The sequence below is a fragment of the Notechis scutatus genome, chromosome 12, assembly GCF_049901735.1.
Source record: "Notechis scutatus isolate UNSWTSFEM ecotype Mainland chromosome 12, rNotScu1.2, whole genome shotgun sequence".
NCBI lineage: Eukaryota > Metazoa > Chordata > Lepidosauria > Squamata > Elapidae > Notechis > Notechis scutatus.
Window position 1 is genome coordinate 9008028 of NC_142020.1, and position 18799 is coordinate 9026826.

The 18799-nt window shown below is 47.8% G+C and overlaps 1 protein-coding gene across 1 annotated transcript in view; it reads left to right on the plus strand.

Moving 5' to 3' along the window:
• CAPN15 (calpain 15) overlaps positions 1 to 18799 on the plus strand; it is a 107523-nt gene that overhangs the window by 77676 nt on the left and 11048 nt on the right. The window contains 5 exon segments of the mRNA XM_087973223.1: positions 5297 to 6737; positions 12302 to 12510; positions 14705 to 14888; positions 16724 to 16947; positions 18672 to 18797. Coding sequence (XP_087829349.1) covers positions 5297 to 6737; positions 12302 to 12510; positions 14705 to 14888; positions 16724 to 16947; positions 18672 to 18797 — 2184 coding nt within the window.

Sequence of the window (18799 nt, forward strand, 5' to 3'; positions counted from 1 at the left end):
CAGTTGATTTTTGGCTGGTTTGGGGCCTTTTTTGGCCTCCCAGAGGCTTCAGGAAGGTTTTGACAGGCTTTTCAGGACAAAAAACTAGGCCCGTTTTGTCACTTCCGGTATTTCCGGAAAAACAGAAAGTGACGAAACAGGCCTAGTTTTCATCCTGCAGAAGCCTTCGTGGACCCTCTGGGAGGTCGAAAAAGGCCTCAAACCGGCCAAAAATCAACTTTGAGGTGCGCGCGTGCTCAGTGAGGTAAGTTTGCCTGAAGCTCATGTGCTGGCACAAATGGTTCTGCGTGCCACCTGTGGCACACGTGCCATAGGTTCGCCATCACGGCTCTAACCCATCTATTCCCTGCCTCCCGAGTCCCAGCTGATCGGCTGGGTCTTCTTTGGTTGCCCTGCACAGGAGAACGGAGCTGGAAAGCAGGTTAGTTGGGTGGGGAGGGAAGGGGATTTTGCAGCATCCTTCCCCCGCCACACCTACCAAGCCACGCCCACCAAGCCAGGCCCACAGAACCGGTAGTAAAAATTTTTTGAATCCTACCACTGACCAAGAGATAGTGAATTCTAGTCCCACCTTACACATGAAAGCCAGCTGGATGATTTTGAGCCAATGACCAGCAGGAAGAATTATAGTCTTGCCTTAGGTATGAAAACCAACTGGGTGACTTTGGGCCAGAAGTCATGGGCGCTCCATCACTGGTGGCTATTTAAGAAGAGACTGGACAGCCATTTGTCTGAAATGGTATAGGGTCTCCAGATGGAGCAAGGGGCTGGACTAGAAGACCTCCAAGGTCCCTTCCAACCATTAAGCAGTCACCTTTGTAATAAAAGCAATTGCACTGTATTACATGCATGGCATATATGCTTATTTACATTTGATTTCCAATTTCCAATTGACCTCACCTATGCCGTAGAGCAGTGATCCCCAACCTTTCTTATGCCGCAGCCCGGTATCCCCAACCTTTTTTATGGCGCGGCCCAGTACCGGCATTAGCTGGGCGCCGCCATCTTTTTGATGAAAAAGTGACTCACGGAAGCACTTTTTCATCGGTGAGCTTTCTGAGCTTTCCGGAGAAATGGCTTTCACCGGAAAAGCTCACGAGCGGCGCCATCTTTTGATGAAAAAGTGCTTCCGGTGAGCTTTCTACCCGGAAAAGCTCACCGGAAGCACTTTTCATCAAAAAGGGCATGGCTCGTGAGCTTCCGGAGAAATGGCACCGAAAGTCACGAGGCGGCGCCTTTTGATGAAGGCCGGTGAGCTTTCACCCGAAAGCTCACCGAAGCACTTTTTCATCAAAAAGATGGGCCCAAACGCCCGGTAGGACTTGTTCCACGGACCGGTACCGGTCCGCGGACCGGTGGTTGGGGACCCCTGCCGTAGAGGGACAGCCAAAAGCAGGATGTGGCCAAAGGGCCATGAAATACACAGGTCTGTGTTAGGCAGTTGATTGCAACCCCTCCCTTATTTTCTCAAATTGCTGGGATGGCAGTGATGGTGGAGTTTGCTGCTTTTTTTTTTTTTTTGCACATTTTTTTTTAAAAAATATATTTTTCTCTCTTCTGCAAGCACGCAGAAATAACCGTAGAGTTTTATAGGTTGCCATCTTTCATTGGGAGCACAAATGGAAATTAGGTGTCATTCCTTGCTTTTATGGAGGCTTAATCTGCTAGGTAATTTTCCCCTTTAAAAACAAAACAAAAACCAATGCATTTGGCGATTGTACACATTTTATAAACACCATTTGGAAATGTCCAAGGAGAATTTATCTGAAAGAGTTAAATCAGCGATTCTCAAAAATGCAATTCCATGCAGCATGGTGGTGGTTTGCAAAGGCTTGTGTGTTGGTCTCGCATTCATGAGCCACAACCTGCCTCTGACTCCAGCACCCACTTTCCCACAGGCGCCTACAGGTATGACAGCCCATTTATCACCTTAGCCCTCACCTGCGCACATTCCCCATGAGTCCGACTCTCCAGGTCCCTATTCAGAAATAGGGTACTTAGCAGAAGACTTCCAGATAATCGCTCAGCTGGATTACAGTCTTCATTGCAAGGAAGCATGTCGTCACCTAGGCAGAAATAATTTGCCTTTTGCAAGCTCAATAGAATAGACAATTGGATTGGATTGGATTGGAATGGATTTGAAGAATGGAATGGAATGGAATGGAAGGGAAGGGAAGAGAAGAGAAGAGAAGAATGAAATGGAATAGAATAGCATAGAATAGAATAGGAAAGAATAGAAGATGGAATGGAATGGAATGGAATGGAATAGAATAGAATAGAATAGAATAGAATAGAATAGAATAGAATAGAATAGAATAGAATAGAATAGAATAGAATAGAATAGAATAGAATAGAATAGAATAGAAGTACAATGGAACGGAACGGAATGGAACAGACCAGACCAGACTATTGGAATGAAGAATAGAGTAGAATAGAATTAGAATTAGAGACTTGGTTGGATCTAGTCCACCACCACACACACACACACACCCCGCTCAAGCAGGAGACCCTACACTATTCCAGACAAGTGGCTCTCCCGTCTCTCCTGAAAAACCTCCAGTGATGGAGCACCCACAACTTCTGAAGGCAAAGCTGTTCTCCTGATCAATTCTTCTCACTGTCAGGAAATTTGTCCTTAATTTCCGGTTGCTTCTCTCCTTGATTAGTTTCCATCCATTGTTTCTTGTCCTGCCTTCAGGTGTTTTGGAGAATAATTTGACTCCCTCTTCTTTGTGGCAGCCCCCCCCCTCAAATATTGGAATGCTGCTCTCCTGTCCCCTCCCAGTCCCCAGTCCTTTTCTCTAGACTAGCCATACCCAAATCCTGCAACTGTTCTTCATAGGTTTTCGTCTCCAGATCTTTAACCGTCTTAGTTTGTCTTCTCTGCACTTTTTCCAAAGTCTTAAAAAAGTTTTTTTTTTAAAAAAAGAAAACATAATATACTGCTGATTTTAACTCTAGATGTCTTCCTGTTCCCTGTCCAACTTGTTTATAGCTTCTGGTTGGCCTTTGATGTGCTCAGATAAATGTCTTCTCTAAGCCTCAGAACTGCAGGTTGTTGCCTCACCAGATTTAGCACTTACAAGCCCCCAAATTTTGAAGACTAGCAATGGTGAACACGTCTCGAGAGCTGTTTCTAGCTATGACTATCTGGGTGCTGGGCCAGTGGGACTTGTGCGCTGGCATGAGCAACCCAGAAAGTCTGAGGTAAGAAACCCAAGGCTGAATAATTGAAGCACGATTTTTCTAGAACATCAGTTAACTCCCGAAGAAGAATAAAAGGACTCTGCTGATTGGAGTTTGCTTAATATCTTTCTGTTTTGGTCCCTGATCAAGGAAATGCCCTTGAAAAACCTCAGAATGGAATATGGGGACTCTTTCCTCTGATGCCAGGGGTGCCAACTGTGGGGTGGTCTTTCCTGGAAAAGGCCTAGGTCTGCACCTCTTCCATCCTTCCTTGACATGTCATGTCACGTCACCTGCAGCCTCGGAGTATAAATAGCAGATTCCCCCCACCCCTCGCCTGCAAGAAGCTCCCTCTGGCAAAGACGTGGGTTGAGAAGAAGCCATAGCTGAGTCTGGAATAATCTGCTTTGCATTCCGAAGAGCTGCAGCCTTTCTTTGATCTTTAAATATTATGAATAGCAGTTTCTGAAGTCATCGTTGGTAAGGTTGGCCGATCTGGATGGGAGGTAGACAGCCACCTTGTATGATGATGGGAGGAGGAGCAGATCAGGGGAACATTCTCTGATGGGACCTGCCCCGGCTAGAGAGGGTGTGAACTTGCTAGCTGGAGACCTTCAGCCTCCTCCTGAAATTGGAATGGTTTTGAGCCACCATACCTGGAGAAAAAAGATGTTCTTCATGCAGTCCAGGGGTCTTCAAACTTGACCTCTTTAAGACTTGTGGACTTCAACTCCCAGAATTCCTCCTCCAGTCATGTTAGCTCAGGAATTCTGGGAGTTGAAGTCCACAAGTCTTAAACTTGCCAAGTTTGAAGAGACCCTTGGTGTAGTCATTCCAGATTGTCCTTTCCCTGCTTCCTTGGAGGAGCTTTTCCCCAGAAAGTCATCTTCTAAGGACTAGAGCCACAAGTCCTATGTGCTGCTGTTCCCAACTACTTCGGACGAAGCTTTCTGGCAATTGTAGCCCAATGGATTTGCAGGAACCCAAGTTAAAGACATCTGGGACAGATAGTGGCTTCAGAGCTGCTCAGGGGCCTTATCACAAATTTCCTTCCTTCCCAAAGTTGCTAGTAAGTTGTAGCCATGACCCTACTGCTCATATCTCAGTTTGGTTCTTTCTTCAAAAAGATAACTGATGTGCTTTTCAAGATTTACATGAAAGTGTGCATGAAGCACTGCAGACATTTGTGTGGTGTTGAATAACTGCTGTGTGGAGGATTGTGTGGGATTGTTACTCTAAGAAACTTTTGTAAGCAGAAGGACCTTTGATCTGTGGATGTTTCCAGAAATGCCCCCACCATACTTCAGCTTTGCTAGATCTCATCTTATGGGGTCCTTGGTGCTCTCTCAGCTGTGTGGTTTACTGGCTGACGTTTCATTACCCAACCAAGTAATGATATCAGAGCCCCGATGATGTTACCTAGTTGGGTAATGAAACGTCTGCAAGAAAACCACCCAGTTCAGAGAACACCAACACCTTCATATCAATCTTGAGTGGCAAATATTCTCCTTTATAGATCTCAACCTGCAAGTTGGATTGGGGAAACTGGGAGATACTGTGAAGTACCATTTAACTTCACCCAGTGGTAGGATTCAAATTTTTTTACTACCGGTGAGTGTGGCTTGTGAGTGTGGCTGGGCAGGCGTGGCGTGGCGTGGCTTGGTGGGCATGGCTTGGCTTGCTGGGCATGGCAGGGGAAGGATACTGCAAAATCTCCATTCCCTCCCCGTCCCACTAACCTGCTTTCCAGCTCCGTTCTCCTGTGCAGGACAACAAAAGAAGACCCAGCCGATCATCTTGGGACTCAAGGGGAGGTGGAGACTAGATGGGGTTGGTGGGGCCAGTCAGAGGTGGGATTTGCCGGTTCTCCAAACTACTCAAAATTTCCACTACCGCTTCTCCAGAACTGGTCAGAACCGGCTGAATCCCACCTCTGGGTTCACCCCCTCATTGCCAACTGGCTGGAGTTGCTGGGAGTGCAGACTATCTTGAGGGACCCTGGTACCCCAGTGTCCGATTTTATCGTGATGATTCTGATACTTTTCTCCTCCTTCGTGGAACCTTTTCGCTGTGTCCCCTAACGGCCCTCTCCCTTCTTCTTCTCTTCCAGCCACACCCACTCTTCTGGTTCTATGGCCACTGTGCGGGAATGGTCCTGCACCCGCTGTACTTTCCTGAACCCCGTGGGACAGCGCCAATGCTCCATCTGCGAGGCCCCCCGCCAGAAGCCCGACCTCAATCAAATCTTGCGCCTGAGCGTGGAAGAGCAGAAGTGGGCCTGCGCACGATGCACCTTCCGGAACTTTGTGGGCAAAGAGGCCTGCGAGGTGTGTGGCTTCACTCCGGAACCCGGGCCAGGAGGCTCCCCTCTGCCAATCCTCAATGGGGTCCTGCCGAAATCCACCGTCCTAGTGGAACCCAAAGCCGGTGGCAAGGAGGAGGTGCCCCAGATAGAGAGCCCCGTTGAGGACTTGGAGGGGAAGAGCCCCCAAGAGGCAGAGCTGGAGGAGGGCTGGGCCTGCCAACGTTGCACCCTCCACAACACTCCCGTCGCGAATTCCTGCTCGGCCTGCGGGGGCCCCCGCAAGCTCTCCCTGCCCAAGATCCCTCCAGAGGCCCTGGTGGTCCCGGAAATCATCACGCCCGCCGGTTTCCAGATCGCTTCCGCCACCGAGACCCCTGAGGGCCACCCGGCTGCCAATCAAGGCCCTGCCCTCGTGGAGGAAGAGAGCCAGAAGATGGCAGCCTTCAGCCTTTTCTCCCCAGGTCTCCAGAACAACCCTGTTCCTCGTAGCCGCCGAGAGGTGCCCCCGCAACTCCAGCCGCCGGCTGTGGAAGCTTCCCAACCGGCTTCTCCGCCAACCCCTGTGCAGAAGGCCATTCGCTTCCAGGAGATGATGGCAACCAAGCGGCTGAGCATGCTGGAGGAAGAAATGGACGTCAGCGTGCCCTCCTGGCAATGCAGCACCTGTTCACTGCTCAACACCTCGGGGAACGAGGCCTGCGAGGCCTGCAGCAGCCAGAAGGGCAGCGACACCATTGACGTGACGGGGGACTCCGTTCGTTTTACACCCTGCGGGCCCTCCAGCCCCGACTTCACCACCTGGTCCTGTTCCAAGTGCACCTTGAAGAACCCCACCGCTTCCCAGAAGTGCAAAGCCTGCGGCTCCTCCAAACTGCACGGCTTCCAGGAACATAGCATGCAGCCAGACCCAGCTCCCAAGTGCCCCGAATGTGGCTCTGACAAAGGCAGGTGTGTGGCTTGTGGCACCCGAGCTCCTTCCGCCCGCAAAGTCGCCCGTCTCTTCCCCATTCAGACCCCGGTCACCCCTGACCGAGCCAGCCAGTGGGCGTGCCCCGCTTGCACCCTCCTCAACGAGCTGAAGGCCAAGCACTGCCTCGCCTGCCACACTCCTCAAGTCTACATGGCCCAGCGCAAGAGCATCAAGCCGCTACGGCGGCACGAGAGCATGCACGTGGAGAAGCGACGGCAGACAGATGAAGGGGAGGCCAAAGCCCTCTGGGAGAACATCGTCTCCTTCTGTCAAGAGGTGAGTGGCCACCTACACCTCTTGTTTGTAGCATAGATCGGTATTGCTCTATTACACACCCAACTCTGGCTTGGTTACCTGTCCTGACCTTGCTGGCATCCAAGAAGACTATCAAGGTTTCTGGCAGTCACCCCCATTTAAATCATGACTCGCGAGCCAAACTTCCAAAACTTCAAAAGGATTTATTGGGAGTTAACATGCCGGCACAGCCTGGGTGTAGCCGACTCTGAGACACAGCATTCATTTTCACCCTTGACCCTGGTTTTCCCCCCACCCCCTGGGTGTATCATCATTCATATTCTCCAATGGGACACATCCATAGCCCAGAGTCATCAATCATGCTCTCCAGTTAGAATTTTGTGCGGCAGAAACTTCGGTCACCTAGTTACCATCTTTGAAAACATTTATGGAATGCAGTTTTGGTTTGCAAGCTGCTGCCCTGCTGCCCCCTCCCTTTCTTTTCTGTAAAAAGACCATAGAGATATTTTATGAGTTGACATTGACCACGTAGAATTTCTCCTGAGTATTTTCCTTTAAAGGGCTCCGACAGCTCCGTGGTTAAAGACTCTGAGCTTGTCAGCTTGTCAGCTGACAGCCTGGGCTCGAGACCCGAGTGCCATGCAACAGGGGGAGCTCCCGCTCCTTACTCCAGCTCCTGTCCACTGAGCAGTTTGAAAGCAGGCAAATGCAAGTAGATAAATAGGTACCACTTTCAGTGGGAAGGTAGCTGCGTTCGTGTGCCCTTTTGGCATAGAGCCATGCGGGCCACGTTACCACGGAAATTGTCTTCAGGGAACGCTGGCTCCTTTGACCAAGGGACAGAGGTGAGCATCACTTAACAACAACCCTGTTACTAACTGAAGAACTGCAGTGATTCACTGAACAACTGTGGCAAGGAAAGTCGTAAAACGGGGCAAAACCCAGAAAGAAATGTCTCGTTTAGTAACAAAAATTTGGGGGCACACAATTGTGGTCGTAAGTCTAGGATTAGCCTTGTTCCCAACATGGCCCCATCACATGGACACCCCTCCTGCAGGGCCCCCCAAAAAAGTATCAGTCCAAACACCTGGCTGAAAAAACGACTCCCACAATCTTTTGTTTGAGACCCAGGGTGCTTTGGGGGGGGCCTGTAAATAAAAGGACCCCAAGCTCCCTCGGATAGACGTTTCATATCTGTGTCCCCCTCTCTGCTAGACGCAGCTTTTTTCAGCGTTAGCCTGCCTGCCTGCCTGCCAGCCTCTGACTGTTTTGGGAGAAGCCAGATCCCAGACTTATTAATAACTAACCGTACAGAAGCTTTAATGATCAAGGGCTGTTTTATTTCTCCAGTTGCCTCTGGCATATGAAGCCACATCAAACAACGTCTCTGGAAGAGAGAGAGAGAGAGAAAATACCCTCTGTCCAGCTTCAGAAAGAGCTTTGCTCGCAAAGAGCGGGGTGACCCTCACACGGGGTGCTTCCTTTGCTAGCTGAATGACGGAGTTGGCATTTTGGAGTTGATTCTTTGGGCTCCCTTGAGCTTTGCGGTGCAATGCAGCACAGGGAGAGGGCCGTTCAGCAGGCGTTCGTAGAGTTATAGAACCATGCGGCTGGGAGGGACCTTTGAAGGTCTCCTAATAATCCACAGGTCTCCAACTTTGGCAGCTTGAAGACTTGTGGACTTGTGTTGGAAGAAAATACCCATCGGGTTCAGTTCTGGCCCAAGCCCTAATAGCAATAGCACTTTGACTTATATACCGCTTTATAGTGCTTTACAGCGGTATAGTGCTCTAAGCGGTTTACAGAGTCAGCCTATTTTCCCCCAACAATCTGGGTCCTCATTTGGCCCACCTCGGAAGGAGGGAAAGCTGAGTCAAAACCTTCAGCCTGGTGAGAATCGAACTGCTGGCAGTGGGCAGAATTAGCCTGCAATACTGCATTTTAACCACTGCGCCACCAGGAAGGAGAATGGGAAAGGGAAGAAGGAAGGAAGGAAGGAAGGAAGGAAGGAAGGAAGGAAGGAAGGAAGGAAGGAAGGAAGGAAGGAAGGAAGGAAGGAAGGAAGGAAGGAAGGAAGGAGAAAAGGAAGAGCAATAGCAATAGCACTTAGACTTCTGTACTGCTTCCCAGTGCTTTTCCAGCCCTTTCTAAGCGGTTTACAGAATCAGCCTCTTTCCCCCAACAATCTGGGTCCTCATTTTACCCACCTCGGAAGGAGGGAAGGCTGAGTCAACCTTGAGCCTGGTGAGAATCGAACTGCTGGCAGTGAGCAGACTTAGTCTGCAATGCTGCATTCTAACCACTGCGCACCATGGAAGGAAGGAAGGAAAATAGCAATAGCACTTAGACTTATATACCACTTTATAGTGCTTTACAGCCCTCTCTAAGCAGTTTACAGAGTCAGCATATTGCCCTCAACAATCTGGCTCCTCATTTTACCCACCTTGGAAGGATGGAAGGCTGAGTCAACCTTGAGCCTGGTGGGATTTGAACTGCCAAACTGTTGGCAGCTGGCTGCAGAAGTAGCTTGCAGTGCTGCCCTCTAACCACTACACCACAGAGGCTCCTTTAATAGCAATATCATTTGATATATAATATATAATATAATAATGATTTAATAATGGCCTATTAACACAGGTGAGGGAGGGGGCGGAGTTTCTGCCTCTCCGAGTTTCTACTTCTCTTTTAGGGGAAATATTCTGCCTTTTAAATATATCCTAAAATATTTCATTTCTCTAGGAGAGGGGTGATGGGTTTTAACTTCCAATAAGCTTAGCCAGTGTCCTGCACAGTGGATGAGAGAGGGAACCAGTTTTCAGGTTGTTGTACGCCTTAAGTCTTTCATGTACTTGAAAAATGTCATCGTCTATCCTTCGCTGATCTTTTTCTCAAGACTAAACATACTCAGATTGCTTTGGGTCTCTCCTTCAGAGATCTGATTTCCAAGCCCCTGATCATCCAAGGTGACTTTCTCTGCATCTCTTCCAGTAAGAATAGCACCCAGAAACGGGGTCAAAACTATCATTAGTAATTTAAAAGATCGCTCGATTTTTTTTTTAAAAAAATAATAATTTAATTGAACAACTTTAATCTAATGTACAGCAACTCTCATTAAAAAAGAACTCTCCCAGCTGTTTACAGTGAACATATGACTGTGGTTTAAAAACAGTCGGTTAAAACAATAATCAGTGAATAATTAAAGCAAACGGTGAATGAAAACATATGTTTCGTGCAAAAACGCAAAATAAAACAGTGAGATAAATATCAAAACAGGACCAAAAAGAAAAAAAAAAGGAGTTTGGGAGGGGGGGAAACAACAGTAGCACTGACACATTTATTGCGAGGCCTAAGCGAATAAAAAAAGCCAATTGTGTTTCAGTTATAAGTCCCAAAAAAGCACCCCAGAACATTTGATATAAAAGGGCAGTAAAATTAATACCCAGGAAAATAGCAGCCGAGAGAGCAAACAGGCCTCGGGAACCGATCAAAAAGCCTCTGCAAAACAATAATTGATGACCATTCATGAAAATATTTTTTACAAATACAGCAGACTTTATTTCTCATTCCCCTTCTCATTCCGTACAGCGGTTCTTCCATATACAGGTCAGAGGTGGGATTCAGCCGGTTCTGACCGGTTCCATAGAACCGGTAGCGGAAATTTTGAGTCGTTCAGAGAACCAGCAAATAGCACCTCTGACTGGCCCCGCCCCCATCTCTTCTCCGCCCCCCCCCCCGAGTCCCAGCTGATTGGCTGGGTCTTTTTGGTTGCCCTTGCACAGGAGAACAGAGCTGGAAAGCAGGTTAGAGGGGTGGGGAGGGAAGGGGGATTTGTAGTAACCTTCCCCTGCCACGCCCACCAAGCCACGCCCACCAAGCCACTCCCATCAAGTTACACCACGCCCACCAAGCCATGCCCACACAACCGGTAGTAAAAAAAAAAAATGAATATCACCACTAATACAGGTAGTAGTTCTTGACTTACCACAGTTCATTTAGTGACTGAAGTTACAACAGTTTGGAGATTCCTTGTGCAGGGGTAGTCCTCGACTTACAACCCCAACTGAGCCCAACATTTCTGTTGCTAAGTGAGACATTCGTTTACGCGAGTTTCGCCCCATTTTGCCCCCTTTCTTCCCACGGTTCTTAAGTGGATCTGGCTTCCCCATTGACTTCGTCTGTCGGAAGGTCGCCAAAGTTGATCCCATGACCCTGGGAACACTGCAACTGTCATAAGTCCATGCCAGTTGCCAAGCGTCTGAATTTTGATCACGTGACCACTGGGATGCTGCCATGGTTATAAGTGTGAAAAATGTTGATAAATCGCTTTTTTTCAGGGCTGCTGTAACTTTGGACGGTCACTAAATGAACTGTTGTAGGTCAAGAACAACCTGTATGTTGGGCTCTTGTTCTCCTAAGTTCCAGTCATTGGTTATCCCAAAGGAGCTTTTTTTTTTTTTCAGGAGGCAACTGGACTTTCTTCTTTTTTCTTTTGAAGTTGTTTCACTTCTCATCCAAGAGGCTTCTTCAGCTCTGACTGGATGGTGTGAAATGGGAAGGATTTATACTCCTTGCAGACAGCTGGTCATTTGGTATCCTTTTAGAGGGTCGTTGAGGCCACTTGGAGGTTTGTCTGTGTCCTCAGGGTCACCTGAGTGGTGCAAATGGATGTGGAGCCTTCTTGTGTTCAACACTGAAGGGACACAGGGCAGAAAACATCCCGCAGAAAGCACAGCTCCACAACACAGTCCTTTTCCGCAGTTGCAAGAAGGCTCCACAATGTTTGTACTACTCAGGTTGTCCCTGAGGACGCAGACAAACCTCCAAGTGGCCTCAATGACCCTCTCAAAGGATGCAAATGACCAGCTGTCTGCAAGGAATATAAATCATTCCACCCCCCCATCATCCAGTCAGAGCTGAAGAAGCTTCTTGAATGAGAAGCGAAACGTCTTCAAAAGAAAAAACACGGAAGTCCAGTTGCCTCTTGAAAAAAAGCACTTTTGGGACAACCATCACCTGGATGATTGAGAATCTCCATAGGCAACCATTGTGCCAACTTATAAAATATTTCTATGGTGTTTTTTTTCGAGTTACCAACAGAAAGGGAGGGGGGGAGCAGTGCAGCAGCTTGCAAACCAAAAGTGCATTCCATAAATAGTTTTCAAAGATAGTAACTAGGTGGCTGAAGTTTCTGCCGAGCAAAATTCTAACTGGAAAACATGATTGATGACTCTTGGCTATGGATGTGTCCCATTGGAGAATATGAATCACGATACACCCAGGGGGGTGGGGGGAAAACCAGGGTCAAGGGTGAAAATGAATGATGTGTCTCAGAGTCAGCTACACCCAGGCAGTGCCGGACATGTTAACTCCCAATAAATCCTTTTTTAAGTTTTGGAAGTTTGGCTCGAGACTCATGATTTAAATGGGGGTGACTGCTGGAATCCTGACACATTGGTTATGTAGCTGAGAAAGGGAAGAACCAGGGGGAGGCCTCCCAAATGCCAGCCTGCCTCTCACCTTCTCATTTATGTAGAGCTTCATCTCCATCAGGAATTGCCCTGACTTCTTCAACCTTGTCCCTTCAGAACAAGGTCAACTTTGTGGATGACAGCTTTCCTCCCGGTCCCAAGTCGGTTGGCTTTCCCGAAGGAGACAGCGTCCAGCAGCGAGTCAAGCAGTGGCTGAGGCCTCACGAAATCAACTGCAACATCTTCAAAGACCGGTCGGTCAAGTGGTCAGTTTTCCGGACACCCCGACCTTCGGATATCCTGCAGGGACTCCTTGGAAACTGTTGGTAAGCAAACCCAAGAGCAGATGGCGTTTGGCGTTACTTCCACCGACAGGCCAGGCTGGCATCCATCACAAACCAAGCGTGAAAGTATGGCTACGGATACAAAAGCAATAGCCCTTTGACTTATAAGTATACCGCTTCACAGTGCTTTCCAGCCCCCTCTAAGCGGTTTACAGAGTCAGCCTCTTGCCCATAACAATCTGGGTCCTCATTTTACCCACCTCGGAAGGATGGAAGGCTGAGTCAGCCTTAAGCCTGGTGGGATTAAAACTGCCAAATTGCAAGAGACCAGAAGGCAGCAGAGGTAGCCTGCAGTACTGCCTTTTAACCACTGTGCACCATGGAATGGAGGGAGGGAGGGAGGGAGGGAAGGAAGGAAGGAAGGAAGGAAGGAAGGAAGGAAGGAAGGAAAGGAAAAGCAATGGCAATAGCCCTTAGACTTATAAACCACTTCACAGGGCTTTTTACAGCCCTCTCGAAGCGGTTTTAGAACCTTCTGCCCCAACAATCTGGGTCCTCATTTGACCCACCTCGGAAGGATGGAAGGCTGAGTCAACTTTGAGCCTGGTGAGATTTGAACTGCCAATTGCAGACACCCGGCAGGCAGCAGAAGTAGCCTTCTAACTACTGTGCACCATGGAATGAAGGAAGGGAAGGAAGGAAGGAGGGAGGGAGGGAGGGAAGGAAGGAAGGAAGGAAGGAAGGAAGGAAGGAAGGAAGGAAGGAAGGAAGGAAGGAAGGAAGGAAGGAAGGAAGGAGGGAGGAGAGAAAAGGAAGAGCAATGGCAATGCAACTTAGAGTTATATACTGCTTCACAGTGCTTTCCAGCCCTCTCTAAGCTGTTTATCGAGTCAGCCTCTTGCCCCCCAACAATCTGGGTCCTCATTTTACCCACCTCGGAAGGACGGAAGGCTGAGTCAACCTGGAGCCTGGTAAATGTTTTCAGCGGCACGTTGGTATTTGCCCTCCCATCCTTCCAGGATGCTTCATCAATTCCCACTTTCTTGATATTCCTGGAAGGCTGCTCTTTGAAGGGCTAGCTGCTTTTGACCCTTTCGGTCCACTCAAGGTTGGTCAGATGCTGCCACCTGCTGAAACAGCCCTCTTAAAAAAAGGAAAGACTATGGAGCAGGAAGGGTCAAACTTGCGGTGACATGTCCTCGTCACATGACATATCACCACTTTTCTCCCCCCTCACAAAACCGGGGTGGACATGGCCAGCAGTGTGACGCATCTGGCCCGTGGGCTGCGAGTTTCACACCCCTGCTATAGACAGAGGTTGCCGTCTCATATCACTGATGAGACTTGCATGCTGCTTTACCGGCGAAACCTGAACAATGCAGGTAGTCCTTGACTTATAGCAGTTCATTTGGTGACCGTTTAAAGTTCCAACATCACCGAAAAAAAGGGATTCACGACCGTTTTTCACACGACTGGTGCAGTATCCCCGTGGTCACGCGATCAAAAGTCAGGCGCCTGGCAACAGACTCATATTTGTGACGGTTTGCCGTGTCCCGAGATCATGTGATCATCTTTTGTGACCTTCTGACAAGCAAAGTCAGCGAGTGTGGTCTCACTGAACAACGGGGTTACTAACTTAACGGCAGTGGTTCACTTAACAACCGTGGCAAGAAATATTGTAACATGAGGCAAAACGCACATAACAAATGTCTCACAGAAATTTGGGGCTCAGTTGTCATAAGTTGAGGACTACCTGTGCATCAGTTTTCCCAAGGCGGAGCTTCTCACACTGTTGAGATCACTCAGTGGTCTTAAGGTGAATCACATGACCAGGATCGGCTAGGGCAGGGATGGTGAATCTCTTTGTTGTGCTGTGCCGAAAGTGTGCACTGGCACCCCCAATACAATGCACCCTGCTCCCCCGCGCATGCGTGCGCAACACCCCTCCTGCCCATTCCCTGCACTGCACATGCGTGCGCCTCCCTGGTGATTTGAGCATTTGAGGCCTTCTTCGCCCTCCTGGAGGCTCGAGGGAAGCCGAAAAATGGGCCCGTTTCGGCACTTCCGGTTTTTCTAGGGAATTCTGGAAGTTGAAGTCCACATGTCTTAAAAGTAGTCCAGGTTGGGAAACTCTGCTTAATGGAATGTGGCCACCCAGCCAGGAGCATTCTCACGAGTTAAGTGGGCTTCTCCTCTCCACAGTTAGGGATCTTCATCCGATGCCCATCTCTTTCAGGTTCCTGAGTGCGCTGGCAGTGCTGGCAGAGCGTCCCGAATTGGTGGAAAGGGTCATGATCACACGGACCATGTGCCCCGAGGGGGCCTACCAAGTCCGGCTATGCAAAGATGGCACCTGGACCACCGTGCTGGTAGATGACATGCTGCCCTGCGATGAGTGTGGCTATCTCCTCTTCTCCCAAGTGGGTGCCATGAATTGGGGAAAGGGGCTGTATCAAGGTGACTGTTGGGGAATGAGAGCTGAGAAATATCTGCAGAGACTCTCCGTCGTCCAGGTCATGGTTGTCCCAGAGGTGCTTACCCCCCCCTGCCGCCACGCCAACTAGGCTGGAGGGGAGGGGTCAAGCGAGGGCCTAGCTTGGAATCATGGCAAGCAGTCTGGTGAGATTCTTGTAACATAGGCAGACGCAGGGGTGGGATTCTGCCGGTTCAGGCTGGTTCGGGCAAACCGGATGTTAAATTTACATCTGGTTCGCTGAACTGGTACAACCAGCTGGCCTCGCCCACCTCACCCCGCCCCTCCCAGTACTCTGTGCAGAGGCTCTGGGAAGGTGAAAAATGGCCCTCCCGGAAGTCCAAAAACGGGCCTGTTTCCGACTTCCGGAAGGGCTCCGGAGCCTGGGGGAGGCCGTTTCTACCCTCCTGGAAGTTTCAACGGGCCATGCCCACCCAGCAATTGGGCAGAGAACTGGTTATTGGGATTTTTTTTTTTAATAAAGTTTTATTGAGTTTTAACCAAGCAAATAAAACATCTTATTTGAATACAGCATGGTTCCAGGTTATCACATTTCCATACAGACACAATTTCATATGCATATTCATCTTATGTATTCAACTTCATATCTTATTACTCTTTTTCCAACTTCTCACTATTTCTCCCTTCTCTTAGTTTTCTTTTATGGTTATCTCATTTTCTTCTTATTCAATTGTATTTCTTTTCCCTAAATTTCTATATCTTTTTATTCCTTATACTTATACTTTCGTCTGTCTTGTTTACAATTTCCTATGTTCTCTTCCAACATTCTTAAAAAGCAAAATTTCCCCCTATGATTGCCAATCGGAGTGCAACACCTTTAAGTCTTATTGCTATTATCATATTAATCATATCTCATTAAACATTAAATTTGTGCATTCTAAAATTATAACATTCAAATTTCTAATATCTGTTTTATATCCTGTAAATCTCATCATTCAGACTCTGCTTGGTACTTCTTGAAAATGTAAAAAGAAAAATTATAAAAACATAGCAAAAACAATATATATATATATATATATATATATATATATATATATATATATATATATATATATATATATATATATGTTTTCTTAAGTTTTCGTGGTGTGTACATGTATGGTGTTGGCTTGGTTCTGGGTATTTTCCCACGTCATTGTAGTTGTTCTTTTAAAGTTGTAACGTTGCTACAACTTTAAACGTTTCAGCAACTTTAAAAGAACAACTACAATGACGTGGGAAAATACCGAACAAAGCCTAACACCATATATATATATATATATATATATATGTGTGTGTGTGTGTGTGTGTGTGTGTGTGTGTGTGTGTGTGTGTTTTTTCTGAGGTTCTCACGGGTATTTGTATATGGATCTTTGGTTATTCGGGTTTTCTCCCGCGTAAAATTGGAAGTATCTGGCGACGCGTTTCAATGAAGTCTCATTCATCATCTTCAGGCTTGTGTCTTCAGCTTTGTCCTTCTGAGGCGCACAAAGCGAAGACACAAGCCTGAAGATGATGAATGAGACTTCATCGAAACGTCCAATTTAGATACTTCCAATTTTACGCGGGAGAAAACCCGAATAACCAAAGATCCACATATATATATATAAATTAGTAAACAAAATAGTTATTCAAATTTTTGAATCCCACCCCTGGGCAGACGTCAATGAAGTCAATGGCTATTTAGGAGCATCTTCAGTGTCTCGCACCTGACAAGGAAAGAGGAATCTGTCTTGTTGCCACCTGAATATCCAACCCGGTATCCTTGTCTTCCTTTCCCAGGCTCAGAGGAAACAGCTGTGGGTGGCTCTGATTGAGAAGGCCTTGGCCAAACTCCACGGTTCATACTTCGCCCTCCAAGCAGGGCGCGCCATCGAAGGCCTGGCTACGCTCACCGGCGCTCCCTGCGAGAGCCTGATGCTGCAGGTCAGCTCCACTAACCCTCGCGAGGAGGCCATTGACACTGACCTCATCTGGGCCAAAATGCTGAGTTCTAAGGAGGCTGGGTAAGACAAGGCGGAAGGGAGGGGCTTCCCTTTAAGGTTGGAGGAGGACAAAGTCCATATCCCGAGGAGCCCAAGAGAATCCAGCCCCTTGGCCTAGTGCATGTCAACTCATTAAATATTTCTCTGGTATTTTAAGAGTTGCCAGCAGAAAGGGAGGGGTGGGAAGGTAGTGCATTCCATCAATGTTTTCAAAGATAGTAACTAGGTGACTGAAGTTTCTGCTGCTGCAAAATTCTAACTGGAGAATATGATATGACTCTGGGCTATGGAGGTGTCCCATTGGAGAATATGAATTATGATACACCCAGGGGGGCGGAGGGGAAAACCAGGGTCGAGGGTGACAATGAATGATGTGTCTCAGAGTCGGCTACACCCAGATAGCACCGGCATGTCTACTCCTAATAAATCTTTTTTAAGCTCTGAAAGATCTGGCTAGAGGCTCATGATTTAAATAGAGGTGAATACCGGAGCCCCAACAGTGCTCTTGACTCCGATTAAGGACAGATAGTCCTCAACTTACGGCCACAGTTCAGCCGACATTTCGGTGGCTTGGCCGTTAAGTGAATTGCACCCCATTTTTTACGACCTTCCTTGCCGCATTTGTTAAGCGAATCACTGCCGTTGTTAAGTGAGCCCCACAGTTGTGAAGGGAATCTGGCTTCCCCACAGACTTTGCTTATCAAAAGGTTGCAAACGGGGATCACATCAATGCCAGCTGCCAAGTGTCTGAATTTTGATCACGTGACTGTGGGGGGATGCTACAACGGTCATACGTGTGAAAAAAACATGCATAAGCTACTTTTTTTTCAGTGCCATTGTAACTTTGTCACTAAATTAACTGTCGTAAGTAGAGGACTACCTGTAGTTCACCACCCAGATCAGGGAGTGGAAGATGGGCTCTTCCCCTGGGGTGTTCCCTCAAAAGGAAAATCTGTTTCCGCAGACCTTTGCGTCAGTATTGTAATGATCTCCCCCCCACGGAAAAATATGTTCTCCCAAAATAATATCTCTTCCCCTACCCCAGTTGAAGACAGTCTACTGTAGGGTTTTACCAACACCTTTTGCCACACATGTGGATTAGTCCTAAGAAAAAGGTCACAATATTTGTTGTGTAATTCAAGGATCAGGGAAGCAGGACATGCCTCCATGATCCTGGTCAGCTTCCGCCCCCCCCAATAAACCATGACGAAATTGAAAAACATAATATATTTCTGGAAAATGTAGAGGATGAATGCCTAACTTCCAAGTCGGTGGAGATTCTCAGTCATCCAGGTCATGGTTGTCCCTTTTTCAAAAGGCAACTGGGTTTTCTTTGTTTTGTTTTTTTCCCCTTGAAGACGTTTCGCTTCTCATCCAAGAAGCTTCTTCAGTTTTGGCTAAAGAAGCTTCGTGGATGAGAAGCGAAACTGAAGAAGCTTCTTGGATGAGAAGTGAAACTTCTTCAAGCAAAAAAAAAAAGTCCAGTTGCCTTTTAAGAAAGCACCTTGGCGACCCCAAACTATCAAATAAGACTGAAAGCCACACCCAGTCCTGGTACCTTCCAGGTGGACTTTAACTCCCAGAATTCTTAGCAGGGGCCAAGATAGCTGTGGAACTGTGGGATTTGAAGTCCACACATCTGGAGATTGCCAAGGTTGGCAAACACTGGCCTGGATCTTTGTCTTTTTTCCCTTTTCTCTTCTCTCATCCCGTCCCCGCATTTTATTCCCATTTTTACTCTTCAGCTTCCTCATGGGAGCCTCATGTGGAGGAGGCAACATGAAAGTAGATGATGCAGCCTATGAAAGCATGGGTCTTCGCCCACGGCATGCCTACTCCATATTGGATGTACGAGATGTGCAAGGATACAGGT